General features: G+C 40.5%; 1 protein-coding gene across 1 annotated transcript in view; it reads left to right on the top strand.

Moving 5' to 3' along the window:
- GEN1 (GEN1 Holliday junction 5' flap endonuclease) overlaps positions 1–5,266 on the top strand; it is a 38,119-nt gene extending 32,853 nt beyond the window's left edge. Inside the window, exon 14 of the mRNA XM_075923454.1 lies at positions 49–5,266. Coding sequence (XP_075779569.1) covers positions 49–1,520 — 1,472 coding nt within the window. The 3' untranslated portion in view covers positions 1,521–5,266. The remainder of the gene's footprint in view (positions 1–48) is intronic.
- The last annotated feature ends 15,160 nt before the right edge of the window (positions 5,267–20,426 follow it).

Genomic DNA, 20,426 nt, shown 5'->3' with positions numbered 1-20,426 from the left:
TTGACAACAACAAAAACCTATTATGCTGTATGGTCTCTGTTTTTTTAGGTAAGAAAAATAAACCAAAAGAAAAAGAATATTCAGATATCAACAGTGAAGTTGCTGATCTCCTGTCTCTGATGAATTTGCAATCTACCTGCGAAAGCTTTCCTGAACAGGATTCCAAGTCTGATTTTAAAACTCTCCCTGATAGTCAAATGAAACAAAAAAATATTTCCAAATCTAATGATTCACTTTTAGCTGCAGATTTGTCCACTGTAATTGTTCAATTACAAAACCCAGCACCTACCCTTCCACTACCTGCTTCAATCAGTACTCAATATCAGAGTGTTTTAGATGACTCTCATATTTCATCAGCACAATTTACTGAACTCTCTGAGGCATCATCTTCCTATACTTCCTCTATGATAGCTGATCTACAATTGAGTGGTATTGACTGGGAAGGAACCTCTTTCAGCATTGTACCAGAACATGTTGATTCTGCCTGTTGTTCAGTGTCTAAACATGGTACATCTAATAGTGGTGTAAGCCAACCATGTACGCTTCAGCACAAAACAAGGGAAAATTCAAACTATTCTGGTGCTACACAGTCTGATGAAGATCCTTGCAGTAGTGCAGAGTATTTGGTTTCAAACTCTACTGACCTCGTAGGACAGTTTCAGAAGTTGCCTTTAAGAGAACGGATCCTTCTGAAGACATCCGTGCATAAAGATACTTCACTGTCTCTAAATGTAGTGCAAATGAAACCTTTACAGTTGTTGAAACAAATGAAAAAAACATCAATTCCTGGGACTGTTTCCATTTATCCTTCAGTTCAATTAAGTGACAACCCAAAGGAAATCAAAATGTTATCAGAAAATTATTTGAAGGACTGTAGTGTACAAAATTATGAGGAACTATACCAAAAACCTGGAAACCTGTTACAAATGGAGCAAAAACACCCCAAACAAAGCTGTTCAAACTCTGTGGATTTGAGCAGTGAAGCAGAAGAGCCTTTGCACTCTGAAGGTGAATCACGGACATTAGCAAAGATCACAGATGACTGTCAAGTTAGAAAATTCTGTAGTCAAGTTTCTTGGAAAACTTCCATTAAAAAGAGTGTGTGCTATGAGAGACATTCTTCTAGTGAGGACAGTGATGATGGGTATGTGAAGGATAAAAATCCGACATATAGAATTAGACAGCAGGGGCAACCAAATCCAGCTCAGATGAAAGACAACGCTACCAAGGAGAAGAGTAACAAAGGATCAAATCTTTCAATTAAATGGAAAGAGAGAGCCGCAAATTTAAAAATAACTAGCAATTATTTGTCAACAGAAATATCTCCAAAACATACCGCTGTAGTAGAAGCTAATAGTTTTCTAAACCCAGTAATATCTTTTAAAGGATTAGATTCCTGTTCTTCTCTGCAGCAAAGCAAAAATGATGACTGTGATGTGAGGGGAGATAGTCCCCTGCCTCTGTCTGAAAGGCTCAAACTAAAGTCAAAAGCAATTAGGAGTTCATTACAAATACATTAATATATATATTTTCTAAAAATACAGATGTCTATAAAATACATTATTATATAAACATTTCACTTAGCGTCATTAGTTTCTACATAGTTCCTCTCCTCAGTTTTATAACATTGGTATATGCAAACCCAAGAGACACTGTTGCTAAATTGACATAATCGTAGTTAATAAAAAGCATTGTGAATCTTGCTTACTTGGTACTGAAATTTGAAATGTAAACATTGTCAAAATTATGCAGTCCTTGGAGTGCCTCTGACATGCACTGAAATCCATTTATAATTGTATAGTGTTTTCTTAACGCAAGTACCATAGTCAGGAATATAACATACCACATTGATATTGTATTCCAGAAAAAGATATATTTTTTTAACAAAGCACTAGCATTTTGGATTATTAAGATGGACTTCATAATATAGTTACAATGTGCTATGCTGCTTTCAGATGTTCTCAGGAAGACAAACTGATTCAGCTTTGTATAATTGAAATTTCCCATTGTGTTTGAGTGTTAACTTAAATAGGCTTACAAATATTAGGTTGCCAGTGGTGTTGGTCATATATTTTAAATAAATGACCAGCTAAATTCAGGAGATGAGGTTGTCTAGTGTAGTTAGGTTGATTTTTTTTGACATGGCCTATAATAAACTACTAGAACTCATGCATGGTCCAGAAAAGGGCATTAGTAACCACTTAAGTTAGTGCCAATTGAATGAACTCAAAGTGAGCATTTTAGGCTTATTTTATTCCTGTAATTGTTGTCTCTAAACTTTTATATAAATATAATTATGTTCAATTAATACTTGTAGCTGGTGGAATTTTTTTGCTACAGAACCCAAACAATGAGATCTCTGCAAGATTTGTCGTTTTTTTGGGCGATTGCAGAGAAGAGGTTAATTTTGCTGTTGCAACTTCATTTATAAGTATCATGTATCATTGTTTGTATTGAAATTAGACTTTTAAAAAAGGCAACACAATAGTTCCCACCCATTAATGCAGAGTCCCAGTTCACTGGGACTACATATTCCAGAATGCATATGTCTTTCCTCAGATCACCACTAAGTTCCTCAATAGTTGTTGGTCAGCAGTTCTCAAGCTGGAAGCTGAGACCCCTCAACATGAGCTGACAGACCTAAGCCCCTTTTAAATTAAATTAAATGTTTAATGTCAAAGTTGGAGGGTCCTACTCAAGACTTTATTTGTGAAGAAGGTCACCTATATCACCAAAACAAGAAGTTTGGGAATCACTGCTGTAGGTGAAATGATGCATGACTTCATTGTAGCTAGCAGCCAATGAAGAAGGCTTTTTGATCAAGAAGCAGTAATGTTCAGTATATGGAATATGTACAAATTAGTGAAAAGGGCAACCTATAATCTCAATTAATCATTCCCCTTCCCTCTTGCTAAGCAGCTCCCTTCAGCATGTTTCCCAGTAAAGAGAAGAAATGGCTCCTTTAAGGTAACTTCCCAGTAGTTCCTCTTCTGTAAAATGGGACAAATAGTATTTCCTTACCTTACAAGGGTTTGTGAAGATAAACTAATTGGTGTGGGATGTTTAGATATTACAGTAATGGAGGTGATAAATACATAAAATAGAACAGAAAAGATAAACATTGAAATAGAAAACTTAAGATCGGTACCTTTTTAGGAGAGTCAAACAAAGTTTGATTAAAACTCCCGATGATGATAGCAGTTATGCAGTTACAATTAATGAATGAAGCAAAAGAATCATTAACCAACATATGAAAAGGTGATAATAAAAATCATGAAATGCTTCATAATTACTTACTAGAAAAGGTGAGTAGGAATCAATGGTTGACTAGAACAGAGCTACTTCATTTTGAGAGACCAATGTTGTAGGTAGCTACCAATTTCTTTGTGTGGTTTTTGTCTTTTTTACTTGGTCATGATTTTATCTTTTGAAATTATTTTTTTCTAAAACTGCCCATTGTTTTCAGAGACAGTGTTGGAAAAAGAACTGTACTTTATCTAACTAGAAAAACAAAACTGCAGTGCTTACTGTTTTGCTCTGATGGAATAAGATTTGGAATTTTTTAGCATTTAAAACAAGTGTGTCTTCCATTTTGTGATCGTTTTTCTATTTTTTCCATCTTGAAATATCAGGCCGGATTATTATTAGACATTAGAGGTTTTCTCAGAAAAGATTCCACTTTAGTCACAAATTTTACTTGTCTTATGTAACTGAATAGATGGATGATACCTCTAGGTTGGCTATTAGGAAAATCTTAGTCACTGTGAGGGTGGTGAAGCATTGCAATGGGTTGTCTAGAGAGGTGGTAGAATCTTCATCTAGGGATGTAAAGGGTTAATTGGTTAACCGATAAGCATTCCCCTTACTAGCATGCTTAACAGGATAACTGGCTAACCAGCAGCCCCCAGCCTGTGGCATGGTGCGGCAGGTCCTACCCAGCCTGGCCTTAGCAGCCCGGTTAATTTTTTTTAAATGGGATTTTACATCCCACCTCCATCCTTAGAGGTTTTTAAAACCAGGCTTGACAAGTCCCTGGCTGGAATGATTTGGTTGGGGTTGGTTCTGCTTTGAGCAGGGGATTAGACTAGATGACTTCCTGAGGTCTCTTCCAGCTCTAACCTATGAGTCTATGATACATTGTAAGTATTGTCAGAATTATTAAACCTACTCTTCCTTGGATGCTGGAGGTCAGATATGAAAAGTATATCTGTTAAAGATTCCAGCATTGCTAGGAATCAGTATGTTCTTAGAATCCCTGTAAGAACCACATTCAGTCCTACAATTCAGGTCCAGGTATGTGTAACAGGAAATAGATAATTTTTAAAGCCGGACTCTTCTCTACTTTTCACAAGGTTTGCACCTGCGTAACTCCAGTATTAGGGCATCTTTGGTGAAAACATAGACCATTGTGAGAGGAAAATAGTTCTATGATAGTTTAGCTCATCACTGCTATGAGTTGGCACAGATCATATATTCTTGTGCTGGTGCATATCTTAAGTAAAGCTTACTGCATCTTTCCAATGAAGAGACTCACCTATTTTAGAAATGTTACTTTTCTGTTTTGTCATCTTGTGCTTTAAATATGCTGTATCTAATTAGGAGACTTGGGACAGTAAATCTTTTGTCTCATTGAATAATGATTTGGTAGTGCTAGATTTTAAAGATATATAGATGTACAAAAATGTTGTCACATAAAAGTATCTAATTGTACCTGTTGTGTTTAAGACCACCATACGTGTTTACCTGTATTGTGCTAGTTTTTTTCAAAAAGTTCATTACCTACAAAGTGTTGTGGATAAAAGCAATTAAGAGTTTGAAAATGTAATTGATTATATATTGCTAAATATAATCTGTGGCAAAACAGTCTCTTCATGATTTGAACTTAATGTGGCTCCTTTTTCTAGATTTTTTTTATTTTTGTGGAAAATGTGTTAAAGTAGCGAAGAGACGTTTACACTCTTTTCTGTACAGTGCAACTTCCAAGAGGGGAGAAAGTCAGAGGGTTATACAGCTGTATTTAATAATTTATGCTACAGCGCTGTTCCCATGTTTGTACTTGCTCACTCTCTGGCTCAGCGATTCTCTTTATTTATCCATAGTGGTATTGCTTCAACAAGAAGAACTGAGGTAGTCCCACATAGAATAATACCCATTAGCTAGACTTGGCAGAAACTGATTTTTGTAAATAAATTTGAAAGATAATGTTGACGTTTATTTTCAACCTTTTTTTTTCTTATTTAAATTTAAAATTTGAATTTTTCAGTTTGTTAAACTTCAGGGAGCTCCAAGTATGGCTGCAGCATTGGGATGTTGGATCCCTTCAGATGCAATGTGTGGGGAAGGCTGCACTTGCCAGCAGCAATCAGTGGATGATTTTTTTCCCCTTGATTTCACCTTACACAAAGAAATCAATGTCTACCAAGGACTAATAATTTAAATTCTGCCAAGCCTATCCAAGCCCAATGGCTAGAGCAATTCACCTGCAAGGTGGTGGATCCCTGTGCAAATCCCTTCTTATCAACTGAGGAGTCTCCCGCATTATAGGCAAGTACACTAACCACAGGGCTAAAAGTTATGAGGGAGCTCCTCCTCCCATAAGGTCTGCTTTGTGTTAACTTGCCTGAGGGTCTCTATGTTAGACAGGTCTGAGCACACCTATCGAATCTGGCCCCACACATCAGTTAGGTGTGTGAACACCTATCTTCCCCAGTTTGTGAATTTCTTTGGGGCTTAGACAGGAAATAGGTATCCATCTCCTAGAGCAGCGGTTCCCAATCTTTTCCAGATGGGGAACCATTTTGACAATTCAGGAAGACTTGGTGACCCAGAGCAATTTAAAAAAAATGTGTGAATGGCTTCTTAAGAGCCACATGGGGAGACATCTGTCTACCCTTTTGAAATGTAATGGTGACCCATATTTGGGTCCGGACCCATAGGTTGGGAAACCTTATGCTAGAGAGTGAAGCAGCAGTGCCTGGGCCCAGAGGCAGAAATGTAGATAATAAGGAATGTTTTTATTGCAAAATCTTCGGTACCAAGTGAGTTTAAGAACCTACAGGGTTTGGCAGAAGTTTGTGAAACATGGTAGAGTCTAAACCTGAGACTTAGCCACTTCAGTATTACTAGTCTAGGCTTAAGTGTACTTGTGCTAAAGAGCTTTGCCTGGTTGGGGCCTATTTCTGTGTTAAAAACAAAATAAGGGGTGGAAACTGGGCCCTTTTTCTAGAGGGAAGGGAGAAAACTGAAAGTGCTTCTGAATTGTTAGAGGGAAGCATTAATTGTGCTGTGTGCTCCTGTCAGCCCCAGTGTGATGTCCAGTGACAGGGGAGGTATCACAAGAGGATTACCTGTTGTGTTTCCTCTCTTTGGGGCATCTGGTATTGGCCACTGTCAGCAGACAGGATATTGGGCTGGATGGACTGTTGGTCTGACCCACTTTGGCCGTTCTTATGTCCAGATTCCACTTCAAATTTGGTCTTTTAGCAAGTGTAATGCTAGTGCACTCATTTTTTTAAATTCAGTGTAGTCACCTGAGCAGCTCTGTCTAGACTGCTAATGGAGGCATTTTTCTTAATTTTCTGGTGTTTTAATTTTCATATATAATTGGGCCCATTACACTCTCAGTTTATTTTCATAGTTCCTAAGCTGTCTGCTTTGCTATTCAAAATAGAAATAGACAATGAAAACACAAACCACCTGCAAACTAACAAAGGGAAGCAGAAGAGCTTCTTGATTATTTTTTTTTACTCTGTTTTCAGCACTTAGTCTTCATCTTATGAAGAAAAACACTACACCACACAAAAAGTACTGCACTTCCATCATTTCTCTAACAGACTTGCTCTTTGCAACCACTCTTCTACACCTTAAGAATATCTTAAAATAAACCATCAACACCAAGTAATATGAAGTGCAGCAAATTTCATCTGCAGAAATACCGTAAATTAGCGTATATAACCTGCAGGTTATACACGTTTTTACAAACCCCGTCTCCACCTGCGGGGTATAAATGTCTGCAGGGTATACACGTTTATTTTTACTCACAAGCCTGCACTGCACTCTCTATTACCCCGCCAAGAGGAGGGTGAGTTGCACCTGGCTGTGGCTGCGCGACTCCTGGGGGCAACTGCGGCTCCCCTCCCACAGGCCGGCCAGCACGCTTGCGCTGTGCTCTCCATTACCCCCAGCAGCTGGTATGTGCAATCACCGTGAATTAGCATACAGAACCCGCTGGTTATACTCGTCTGTGGGTTATCCAAGACTTTTTCTACACAAATCAGGAAAAGCCGCAGGTTATACATGAGTGCGGGTTATATATGCTAATTCACGGTAATTCCTACAGGGTTACATTTCTTTAGCAGCACATATAAGCAAATGAGATGAATCAGCTAGATAACCAAAATGAAAAGCCATTCAAAGATGATCTACTTATGGTAGTACAGAATGTGTCAAACCAACATGGAAATGGTACAAGCAAACACACTGTGGCCTTCATTAGTGATACCTTGCCATCTCCAAGGAAACTACTCCGACTGACACAGAGACCACTAACATGAGAGAAGGCAGCAACAAATTACAACAAATTAATTACTGTGCATGTGCGTGTGCGTGTATAAATATATATAAAAAAGATTGTCCATTCAGTTACCAGGTCTTGGCCCCAGGATCAGCATTCAACTTTTTTCCTCACTTCGGGGTGTCCCCAAATGCTACGACTGGGCCATCATTTCTAGCTAGAATCTAGGAATTACTAAATTTGACCACATTGTATTTAAGATACAAAGGAATATAAATGGTGCTCTATCACTCACAAGTAGGCTAACAAATGTGTGTCTATGAAAATTAAATTTGTTTAAAATCATGTTGCTTAACTAACTTTCTATTTGTGATTTAAACCAAAATAGATGGACTAAAATCCATCAATCTGATCTAAATTGTAAGTAACTATTTTTACTGGATAAAATTTTCAAAAGTACTCAAGTCCCCTTTTCAAATGTAATTTTTGACATTTAGGAGCCTACGTTTGCCACACCCAATTTCCTAAAATCTTATTTGAAAAGAGAACTTGTGCTAAATAATTCAGGCCCTTTTAAAAATTTTACCCACTTTCTTAATTGTAATGAATACATTTAAAAGGTGAGCTGTTGATAAACTGAATTTCTCATGTGTGCAGAGTATCTGAACCTGAGAGCTGGGTGAACAGTAGTATGTACTGCTTCTGTCACACATTTTAGCAGTTTTAAAAAGCACAAAATACTTTGTTTCCTGAAGGAGAGAGTGCTAAATCCACCACTACTTTTACTAGTCTGTCAGTAGCACTTAGGCTCAACAAGCTCCAGTAATATTACTAACTGCAGTTTCCTTTTATCTACTGATGTAATATAGTGGGATTTAACACCTTCTTTGACATGACAAGATCTTATCTTGTCTCACATAACAGCTCCCATTAATCTTTCTCACCATGAGATTTTCTCTGTCTCATCCTAACAGCAGTAGCCTAAAGCCAGCCTTTGCAAATTCTCAGGGCTTGATTCAATAATCCCCTACTCAGTAATAAAGAACAGTCCTGTGGTACTTTAGAGAGTAACATATATTATCTAAGGTGCCACAGGACTGCTCATTGTTTTTAAAGTTACAGACTAATACAGCTACCCCTCAGAGACTACTCAGATTAGGAATCTTTTACTGATAATAGTTTCAAAGGGGAATTTGTGATGAGTTCATCTTTTCATCCCATTGCTAGGATCAGAATATATATATTTAATGTTTTTATCTGCCAATAGTGAAAGTCTGGCAAAGCAATTAAGGGTTGTTTTTGGGAAGGGGACATTTTACATAGCCCATGTTTCCCCCTGAAGCTTCATTATTTAGCTGAGCTTCTGAAAGGCACCCATGGTAACAGTAATTTTTATTTTCAACTGTAGAACCTCCAGTTTGGTCAATAATTTTGCAGGAACAACTGAAGCCAATGAGAGAGCTGCCTTTACTAGGAGATGGTGGGGCCCTATGAATGCAACACCAGCTCAGGCTTAAGCTCAAAACTGAAAAAGTGTAGAATTTGGTCAGTACTTGGGTGAAAAATCTTCAGGGAAAACACCATTGCTTCCAGAAAATTCTGTAGGTGATCTTTTCCCGGAGAGTCATTACTGATACAATTCCTTAACATGGTATAAGGGGCACCATGCTACTGGAGTTCAAGTACAATTCTTTCAGAGGAACTGTAAGGTGAAGGAGTGATAATATATGGTCATTAAAGATTCCACGGCACTCTGGATATAGACGTGCTAACTCTAGCATCCAGGCTATATTTCAGTTCAGCCTCTCAAATCTGGGACTCTCTGGCAACATCCGTGGTATGGTAAGACCATGGATGTTGCTGGACCAAAGAGCCCTGGCACAAGGCCAGCAGCTGCTGAGGAGCCCCAGTCTTGGGATCCCCTGCTGCTGGGGGCCAGTGGTGGGTGGGGATCCTTGGGGCTGATTTGCTTGGAGTAGTCCATCCAGTCTGCCTACCTGGTGCCACAGAGGACAGTTTGTTCCCTGTTCTGCCTAATCTCATGCCTAGCCATACATCCAAAACCCTGTGGAGCTCTAGCAAGGGGGCACCAGTAAAGTCCTAGGATGGGGAAGGTTGTAATATTGGGGCTATAAATTTACCCTAATTGTTAGCTCAACTGTAAAAAGTATGCAAGTTGATAAGATACCACAGTAAACTATGATAAAAATGTTATGGGAAAAGATGCTAAAGAGAGCCTGAATTGTTCCAAACTGAAAGGCCTACTGATGTAACCCGAGGATTATTTTAGGGTCATTCTTGATAAATAACAAAAATGTAGAACCAGACATGAGTGAACTAAAATTGGTGTAGCAGAAACGAGGCCTAATTAGTTGACAAAATAATGAGGGGATGGGCTATTCTCACTGTCCTCTTTCTGGGTCCTTACATATTTTTGAGAAATGTTGGCTACTACAGTGAGCTTTGGTATCATAGCTGCAACCCCCACCCTCTCCTAGGACCTTCTTCATCACGATCCTGAGAGATGTTCAGGCCAGAGAGAGGAACAACATTGTCACCTCTGCCAGCTCCAGCTAAATCCCCAATAACACTTGGGATGAGATGGGGACTGAACCTTACCAACAGCAGCAGTGACCACTCCAGTATAGCCTCTTTTCCCCAACAGGATAGTTATTACCATCCTTAATACCATCATAGACAGCCATTCTCAAACTTTAGAAACCCCTCTCCCATTTTGATTTAAAATTTTGAGGGCCCCACAGCTCTGTCCCCTCACTGAGGCCCTGGCCCCTTTTACTCAATCTCCTTTCCTGTGTCTCTCTGTCTCCCACCCTCCCTCAGTTTTTTACCAGGGTGGGGCAGAGTGTTAAGTTGCAGGAAAGATTGAGGTCTCCAACTGGGGGCTCAGGCTCTGAGGTGGAGCCAGGGATGAGGGGTTATAGGTGTAGGAGGATGCTCTAGGCTGGGGCAGAGAGTTAGGGTACATGGGATGATGTGGGATCCAGGAGGCAGTTTGGGTGAGGGAGGAGACTCTGGGCTGAGGCAGGAGGTTTGGGTGGGGAGTCAGCAGGAATGATGACTTTAGAGTGTGGTAAGGGATTGGGGTGCCAGTGGCATTTATCGCACTTCCTAAGACGCGGCCTCCAGGTCCATCCAGCTTCTTGCACATGGGTGCCCAGTGAGATGCTGTGTGCTGCATCACACCCGTGGGCTTCACCCCCATTGCTCCTGTTGGTCATGGTTCCTGGTCATGGAAGCAATGGAGCCAATTCTCAGGCAGGGGGAACACACAAAGTCTCCCTGGCTGCCTAGGGCAGGGATGGGCAAAATAGGGCACATGGGCCAGATCCAGCCTGCCAAGCCACTGGATCTGGCTCATGGACACAATAGGGAGCCTCAGACAGATTCACTTCTTGCCCCAGAGCTTACAACATTGCTCAGGAAAGTGGCTGCCGGGCTGTTTGTGTTTCCAAACCAGGGAGAGAGGCTTCATGTGCTGACCCCTCCCCCAGCACAGACTCATTGGCTGGTTTCTAAGCAATGGGAGTTGCCTGTTTGAAGAACAGGTAACACATGAAGCACCACTCCTCTCTTCAGGCTCTTATTCACACATTCACATGGCCCCTGCAGCCTGTGCAGGGGTGGGGCAGGTAGGGAGGCTGCCTGAGAAGCGTCCTGGCTGGGAGTCACCCAGCTAAATCTTGTGGCCAGAGACTGCCTCTGGCATCCCAGCCCCTTTGTCCCCCCAATCCGCTTTCCACCCCCCCACTCCTAGTCCATAAGCCAAACCCTCTGCCCCCCCTACAGAGCCCATATCCCCTCCCAGATCTGGCACCCTAATCCCATATCACATCCCCTCCTGCCCTAGGTCACAGCCCAAACCCCTGCACCCCTTCTTGTACCCCAGTGCCCCGCCCTAGGTCACAACCCCTTTCTGCCCTGGGTCATAACACAAACCCCTGCACCCCTATCCCATGCCTTAGGTCACAACTGCCTCCCCCCGTTACAGACCTCACAGGGCCTCCTGCACCCCAAACCCTTACCCCAAGCTCCCTTCTCCATCCAAGCTCCATCCTGGACCCTGCACCTCCTCCATTAATATGGAAGAGTGCAGCTCTCAACTACTTTCCAAATTCTTGAAGTGGTCCCCCATCAGAAGTTATTGTCCACCCTTTTCTAGGGGCTGAGGCCCCTGGTGGCTGCCTCCAGGAGCTGCACAGAATCAGGGTATGTAAGCTTCACTAAGACCCAGGCCGAGGAGCGGCCTGAGGCGGGCTGCAGCAGCTGGCACCCCCGCCTGCATGGCCGTCAATGGGCCGTCAATGGGGTGACATCATCATCGGGCGCTGTTTAAGGCAGCGCCCTAGGCGATGGCCGAGTCGGCCTATAGTCACGGGCCGCCCCTGCTCAGGCCACAGATCCCAGAGGCACTGAGAGGGAGGACAAGGAGGGAGGAACTGATAAGTCTCTCCAGCTAAGGAGAAGAAGAAAAAGGGAAATTAAAATGAAAACTGTATTTAATATAATACATTTTAAGTGCTCTCTTTTTCTCTCTTCTCTGTACCTTTTAATAAACAGTCAAAATGAATTTAAGGGTGTGTTTGCTGTAGTGCTGTGCAGGCTGAGGTCTCTCTGTATCACACCCTCAACCATGTTTACAACTGTTTTAATATTGGACAATGACTGGATTATGTTAACACCTTTAACCCCCATATAGCCTCTCTCCAACTTACAAACCAGTTATGGACCAAGCAATTGGTTGTAACTCAGTTCGTTCGTAAGTCGGATCCCATTGAGTTACACGTGACCACGCTCTTCATAAGCACGGATCGTGATTGTAACTCGGGGTCCGCCATTTATAACTGCGAACGGTCGTAAGTTGACCGTTCACAACTCGGGGACCAGCTGTAGTTCTTCTAAAATAATACCATGAGGCATTCCCTCCTTCCATGGTTGAAGGAGAAATCTAATCAAGCAGACATGCTGACCTCGTGTTTCCAATGTGTCAAGCTGAAAATATGGACAAAGAACTTACACCATCATAGTTATTTTTCTTTGTTAAAAAAAATCCTTTCACTAATCTATTTGATAAAGAATGTCTTATTTTTATAAAAAGTCACAGAGTCTCTATAATTCAATGTTATATATATATTTTATGTATAGTGGGGAATTTTACAATATTTACAAAATATATTGCACTTTGGAGGCCTATCCTATGAATTAACACACACACTGTAAATAACCTCTACCCCCATCATAAATCTGTACAATATTTATACTCAACCTACCCTTTCCACAAAAACTGAATGAGAAAATGGGGTTTGCAGCCTACCCAGAGGAGAATAAATCCAAGTTCCAACAGATCACAGAGCATGGAGGAATAATCTCCGGTGTTCACATCGCTCACAAACAATGCCTTGCTAGTCATCCCTATTCTGATAAATCTGGGGCACAATATATCAGCTTCTTTGAGCTTGCTTTATAGAGATTCAAATATTTACACATGCACTTTTCAACTCAGGTTAAATATGAAGTAATAAAGCTACCTATAACAAAGCAAAGATGGAGTACTTTTTCAGGAATGTAATTTAGTGCTTAGAATGGACTGACAACTGTAGGCAAAGACATGTCATTAGTTTATGTATAGGATGGACAGTAAAAGAAGCAGACATATTAAGTTTACCAACACTCTCCCATAAATGTGCTTCCCCCCTAAAATAGGCCAGCTCTAAAAGCAGAAGGATGATTCAGTTTTCATCCATGACCCTGAGTTTTCTGTTGAAACTACCAGTTGCACCAGTTAGAATACTGATTTTTGTAACAGGGATACCTATACAATACAAAGTCCATTGATATCACATTCAGTCATATCACTACAAACCTTAGTTGGATTTCAGTTGGTAACTCAGGCTATGTCTAGACTGTAGGCTTCTTTCAGAAGAGATCTTCTGAAAAAACTTCTTCCAAAAGGGAGCATCCACGCTGCGAAAGTGCATTGAAAAGGCGATCTGCTTTTTCGACAGATAGCACCCACACTGAGTGGACACTATCTTGCATGTAAGCTGTGATTACTATGGGCGGAATGGCCACCAGAGTATCTGTGCTTTTTCCTCTTTCTCTTCTTGTGAAAGAACTCCTCTTCCCCATCCCCACACACCTTTTTCCGAAAGAGCTCTTTTGCAAAAAGACTTCTTCCTCGTAGAAAGAGGATTACCGATGCTAGAAAAAACCCTCTGTTCTGTTGATTTACTTTTGGAAGAATGTGATTGCAGTATGGATGTAACTCAGATTTTGTCGGAAAAATGGCTGTTTTCCCTACAAAACTCTGTAATGTAGACATACCCTCAGAGAGGGAAGGCTCCATAAATCATGCAACACTTGTGCAACAGTTTTTAATTTGCTAGCCTCAGAAAAGGATTGGTATTTCTGTTAAACAATGCAAATAACCATGGTGCTTGCTTCGATAAAATTTTGAAATATATGTAGGTTTTCTTCTGTTGTAGTAATACATTTACATTGTTTCATCATTTCAACTTTAGTCAGACTGAGTAGGAAATAAAGATTCCCATTCCATGATATGTGTCTCAGGAGCAGGTGTGCTGTGTATAGCTCATTGGGTTCTAAAATGTAAGTTGGAAGGGCATGGGGATGGGGGGATGGCATTTTGCAGAAGGCCTTACTTTCTAAACGAATATACCCCTAAATACTAAAGAATTATTATTTGTCACAGACTGGAGTTTGCAAGACCTGCAGCTAGAAAAATTCCTAGCCCCTAAACTTTGCTCATTATAACTGTTAAAGGACATGTACAGTTCAGAGGCTTATATTTTCCAGTCTCAGAGGGGTAGCTGTTAGTCTTTATCTGAAAAAACAATGAGGAGTCCTGTAGCACCTTAAAGACTAACAGATTTAGTCTTTAGCATGCATTTAATGAAGTGGTTTTTACCCACAAAAACTTATGCCCAAATAAACCTGTTAGTCTTTAAGATACCACAAGAGTCTTCAATATTTTTATATTTTCCAGTTTCATTGTATATTGATTTAGACTAGTACAATTATTTCAACTACAGTATAATAATTATAGAGAGCATCCTGCTTATAAGGATTCATTTAGCATTGCAAATAAATCTTTTCCATAGCTATCAACACTTCAAGCAACATTGCTGTATCTATCAGTTAGCTGTAATGATACCATTATGTGATTACTGCTACTTATTCATAGATTGCCTGAAGAATTCATTACGGAATAATTCTGAGTAATAGATTTATTTATATAATGACATAATACTCTAAAAGTTAATAAAACTCACAAGAAAATACATGTGTTGTCTTTTGCTTGTTCTTTTCAACTATTTCAGGCTAATTGGAGCCTTTCACAGAAAGGTGATAATGAAAGATTTGTTCTCAGCAAGGTTATGGCAGGTGATTTGCATTTTAAAGTTTGACACATTTATAGACCTTTTGATCTTGTTTTTTTCTCCCCTCTCCTCTACTATATTGTACCAGGTGGAAAATCGTGAAGTGACAAACTAGTTGCAAAAACAACCTAAAAAACATACATCAGCAAAAGTGAATATTCATATAATTGTAGATTTGTAAGGTCAGGAAGCATGTATATAACACAAGGCAAAAGTCATGATGTTAAATTTTTATCTAGGGGAAAAAATCCCCCTAGAAGAGTTTAAAGGAAATATAGGGCTTAAGCCAATGCCCATTAAAGTCAAGATTAGATCAAATTATCTGTATTTTGAATGGTATCATTCTTGTATGTAACAATACAATCCATTTTTAGACATAGGTGCTTGTGGTCACTTTGGGTGCATCTACACTGCAGGGCTTAACTCAAAATAAGCTATGCAAATTGAGCTACATCAATTGCATAGCTTATTTTGAAAATGGGAGCATCTACACAGCACTTACTTTGAAACAGAGCACTCTTCCTCGATTTCCCTTACTCCTCATACAATAAGGGTTATAGGAGTCAAAGTAAGAAGCCCTCCAGCTTGACAGTATTTTGACATTGTTTCAAAATAATTGCCAGCAGTGTAGATGTGGACTAAGTTATTTCAAAATAACAGAAGTTATTTCAAAATAATGTTGCTGTGTAGACGTACCCCCTTTGAGTCCTTTAGGCTAAAAAGGAAAGCCTAGAAAGAGAAATATGAACAGGGAACTTGTTTGCACTCCTGGTGCAGATAGGTAAAATCAAGCTTGTCACCTGGAGTTTGTAAGTGATATTTCCATTAAAATTCATAACAGCTCTTTTGAACAATAAATCCAAAACATTGGGAACTTATTTAGATTGCAGCTGAATAGAGGAACCATGAAACTTTTCTCTCATCATTTGATGCAATGGAAGATATCCTCACCTTTCTGTCTAAATGGCTAATCAGAGAACTGTATTCTAAGAACTCATGTAATCCTGGGCTTGACATTGATTCCCTTTGTGGCTTGGTTACAATGTGGCTGCCTCAGTTTTCCTAGCTGGACAAATGGGTCATTAATACTTTTTTGTGGTGTTTTTCATCTTGGAGCTAAGCATCATTCTACAGAAAGAACAAAATACTCCACTAGGAACAGACCACATGTCTCCTGACTTCCAGTCACTTGCCATATCAGTGCGCCCACACTGCCTCCCGGAATATTTAGGAAGTTTAAAGCAGTATTATGGGCATTAGTTCTTGTTCTTTTAAGATAAAAAGGGTTTATACAAGTACTAAGATGCTTTTTGATTATGTACTTACATTTTAACATATATTTTAATATGATTTTATAGCCCCTCTTCTGTTTTCTCCATTAAATGATTCTGCCAGCTTTTAGGAGAATTAAGTATTAATAAAATGTCTAGAAAATTCAGATGCTAATACATTTGATCTCCTACAGGCTGATAGCTATCTCTGTTATTTCAGATTCAGCCCTTCAGTGAGCATCAGATCTCAGACAAGAGTCTTAGATTGATGAATCTAAGCTTAACAGGGCAGGTCAATGCTAGGGAAATTAAAGATTCCCCTTTGTTCTTCTGTTTCTGTCCCACTTGCCTATATGTACTTCTGTAGATTGTTTCAGTAGGGAACTTGGGTAGTTTTAAAAGAATATTTCTATAGCAACCAGGAGGACAATTCAGATTAGATTTAACTGCTTGCTGCTAGTGTCTCCATTCTATTAAATTATTATTTGTATTACAGTAGCACCTAGAGGTAGCAAATGTGAACAAGGACCCACTACGTTGAGCGTCTTCTCCACGTAATAGCAGCTTATGCAAGATCAATGAGGGTGTGGAGAACCTCATCTGAATCCCACCCATTCAGACAGTGCTGAGGAAAAACAATGGAGTCCTGTATCATCAGCGCTATAGTGGGAAATCTGAAAAAAAAAATTATTCAACAACTTAAAACCCAAAGAAGGTTAAAAGCTTTAAAGAATCAAAAGATGACTAGCATCTGATTATTAAAAAGTTGGTGCACATTTTTGCTACATTGTAGAAAAATTTCTGATTAATTTTGCCATGGTGAACATAGCCTTCAAAAATACAAAATGTCAGGATGAAAAATATAAGATACAACCTAAGTGCAAGATGCTAAAAACAATATGAGCACAAGTATCCAGCTTGTATAGTGGCTTCATGAGACAGGGTATTCCTTTCTATGGATTACTTGGCACTGTTCTTCACAGCGTAACATTTCCTGCACTTTGTATTGATTTTACCATGGAACATGGAAGAGCCCCACAATACCATGTGCAAAGGCGCCATTCTCTAGTTAGAACTTAGGAACAGAAATCAAGAGATTTGGGGTTTAGTTCTAACTCTGCTATTGACTTATTGTGTAGCCTCGAGCAAGTCACCAGAGTTTGTCTTGGTTTACCTACCTGTAAGATGGGGATAAAACATACCTATTTATTTCACAATAGTGGCCATGTTTAATTTATTAGGCCTCATTTTAGCAAGGCACTTACGGACATGTGCTTCGCTTCAGACATATGCTTAATTTCCATAGCAGTTAAAGAGCTAAGAAAATTGAAATAGTTGCAGTTGAAGTAAATGTAACTTTAGGATTAAGTGCTTTGCTTAAAAAATTAGACTTAAATATGTGCTCATGTATAACATTGAACCTGGGCCCTAATATTTGCAAAGTTCTTTGACATTCAATCTATATGAAGGCTAATTATTATTAGTGTTTATTATCTCAAATTTTTGTTGCCTTTTTTCATAGAATATATGGTAGTTTTATAACTATTAAATTGATATGCCACAGGGGATCATTTCAGCCAGCACTAAAATGAAGGCACCTCTGGGATGAAATATGGCAACTGTCCTGTAGCATGCAGGAATGCTATGCATCAGTTTTAGGACATTAAGATGATTCTTTCCATTTGAAACTGAATGGAACTAAGTGCTGAAAGTTGGCATGGATAATTGATTTGCACTCCTGTTCATAGCCATTTAGGTTAGTATTAAGTAGAATTTAAAGAATATACAAATTGACGTGAAATAAGCATAGCTCTTTATTTTTAATTTGATTTTCTTTGACTGCTAGACGTGGATGTGAGGTCTGCGGAGAGGTTCTGAACATCCTGATGAATATTGTCATCACTCTGGAAAACTATTCATTCAAAATACAAGGCACTGTGTTCTGTTTTAATGGGGGAGGGGGTTTCATGTTTTACTTGTTATATGATGCCTTATCACCAGGGCTTGATGAACAGTGGCAAAAGCCGCTCGCCTGCCCCGCATTGTGCATGTGCAAGACCCGCATTGCGCATGCGTGTGCTACAAATGAACGGGGCGCCCTGCTGAAATCTACTCGCCATAGGCGAGTAGATTCAATACTTTGTTGAGCCCTGCTTGTCACAATTGGGCTGTGGTCCCTGGTAGGGGTCTACAGGCATCACCACAATTTAAATAAGTAAAGAAGGGCTACAATTTTGTCACAGAGATCAAAGAAATCATGAATTTGAATAAATAATTTTGGAAGTGGTTCTAAAAAACACAATTGATTAGGCTCTAAAACACATGGTGGTGTAACCAATTAATCTTTTCCATCCATATACAGATTTTTTCCTCCCATGAGCAAAATACATTTTATGTGCAGTGAGGCATGTGCAAATGTGTACCACCTGTGGAAATAAAAAAACCCTAGCTGTTGGCACTCTGCTAATCAGCTAGGTGGCATCTGAATCTCAGTGTGGCTGCATAAGTGCACAGCTTACAGGAAAAACTGGTTTCATCCTCATATACAATGTTGCAGTCCCACTCCAGTCTGGCCTGTGTGCCCCTCTCTCTCAATCTGGGGAAATGGGACAGGGGAGACAGACAAGCTGAACATGAGGTTAACTGAGTGGTGCTATGATCTTGTGCAACAGGTCACAATTCCTGGAGTGAGGAGGAATGCTCCTGCAGGACAAGAGCTGTTTGCTACAGTCCAGGCTCATTCTCCAATCCCTGTGCCAAGACCTCATCTTTCAGCACCCCTAATATCCTCTTCTTCTGACACAGGTCCTTGCAACCCATCTTCTGTCCTGTCAGAAGAAATTTACCAGAATGGCTTCTGACCATGTCACGGGACTTCAGATATGATCCTCATTGCATGGCAGCTGCAAGAGAAGTGTCAGGAGGAAAACCGACCATTGTACATGGCTTTTATTGATCTAACTCAGTGGTCCATAACGTGGTGCCCGCAGGTGCCATGGCGCCCGCCGGGACATTTATGTGCGCCCGCCGAAACATCTGGGCTGGCCCTGCCCCCGGCGCGCGGCACATGTGTGGTGCTGGCCCCGGGTGCGTGGCGCATGGGCGGCCCCTGCCCTGGGCGCGCAGCACATGTGCGGTGCTGGCCCTAGGCTCAGGGCACATAGGTGGCCCTTACCCCTGGTGCACGGTACATGCGCAGTGCTGGCCCCGGGCGCATGGGCGGCCCCTACCCCGGGCGCATGGTACATGCGCGGTGCCGTCCCTGGGCTCAGAGCTCATGGTTGGCCCCCACCCCTGGGCACGTGTGCATGCATAGCCCTACCCCCAGAAGCACAGCGCATGAGCGGCCCCGCCCCTGGGCGCCCGGCAGCCATGAAAGGTTGGGGACCATTGATCTAACTAAAGCCTTTGACTCAGTCAATCACTGTGCCCTTTGGACTATACTTTTAAAGGTTGGATATCCTGATAAATATATCAGTGTCCCAAAGTTGCTTCATGACAACATGGAAATGATTGTTCTGAGCATCACTGGCTCTCAAACTGAACCTTTGAAAGTACAAACAGAAGTCAAACAGGGCTGTATCATTGCACCAGCCATGTTTGCCATCTTTATTACAGCCATTTTTGAGCTAATTGCTAGGAAGCTCCTAGCTGGCGTTGAAATCATCTACAGAATGAAAGCTAAGAGTAAGATTTCCACCACATCTGTTGTGGAGCTTCAGTATGCTGATGACAATGCAGTTTTTGCCCATTCGAAGAAAAATCTTCAAACTATCTTGAACATGTTTGCTGATGCTTACGCATGTCTTGGTTTCACCCTCAACATCAAGAATACCAAAGTGCTCCATCAGCCCTTTCCAAATGAGGTACCGTATGCCCCATCTATTAAAATCAATGGAGAAGCACTGGAGAATTTTCTGTACCTTAGAAGTTATCGTTCATCCAAAGCAGATATTGATGTAGAAATCCAAAGGCATCTGAGCTGTGCCAGTGCAGCCTTTCCTTGTTTACAGCACAGGGTTTTTGAAGATCACAACATTTAAACAGACACTAAACTTCTTGTCTATCAAGCCGTCATTCTCCCAACACTATTGTATGGGTCAGAAACCTGGACAACCTTCAGACATTACTTGAAAGACCTTGAGTGGAATCACAAATGCTGCCTTTCTAAGACCTTGAAGATCAAATGGGAAGACAGGTGCATTAACATCAGTGTTTTGGAAG

The sequence above is a fragment of the Pelodiscus sinensis genome, chromosome 3 (assembly GCF_049634645.1).
Source record: "Pelodiscus sinensis isolate JC-2024 chromosome 3, ASM4963464v1, whole genome shotgun sequence".
Classification (NCBI taxonomy): domain Eukaryota; kingdom Metazoa; phylum Chordata; order Testudines; family Trionychidae; genus Pelodiscus; species Pelodiscus sinensis.
This window is presented reverse-complemented; position numbering and strand designations above follow the sequence as displayed.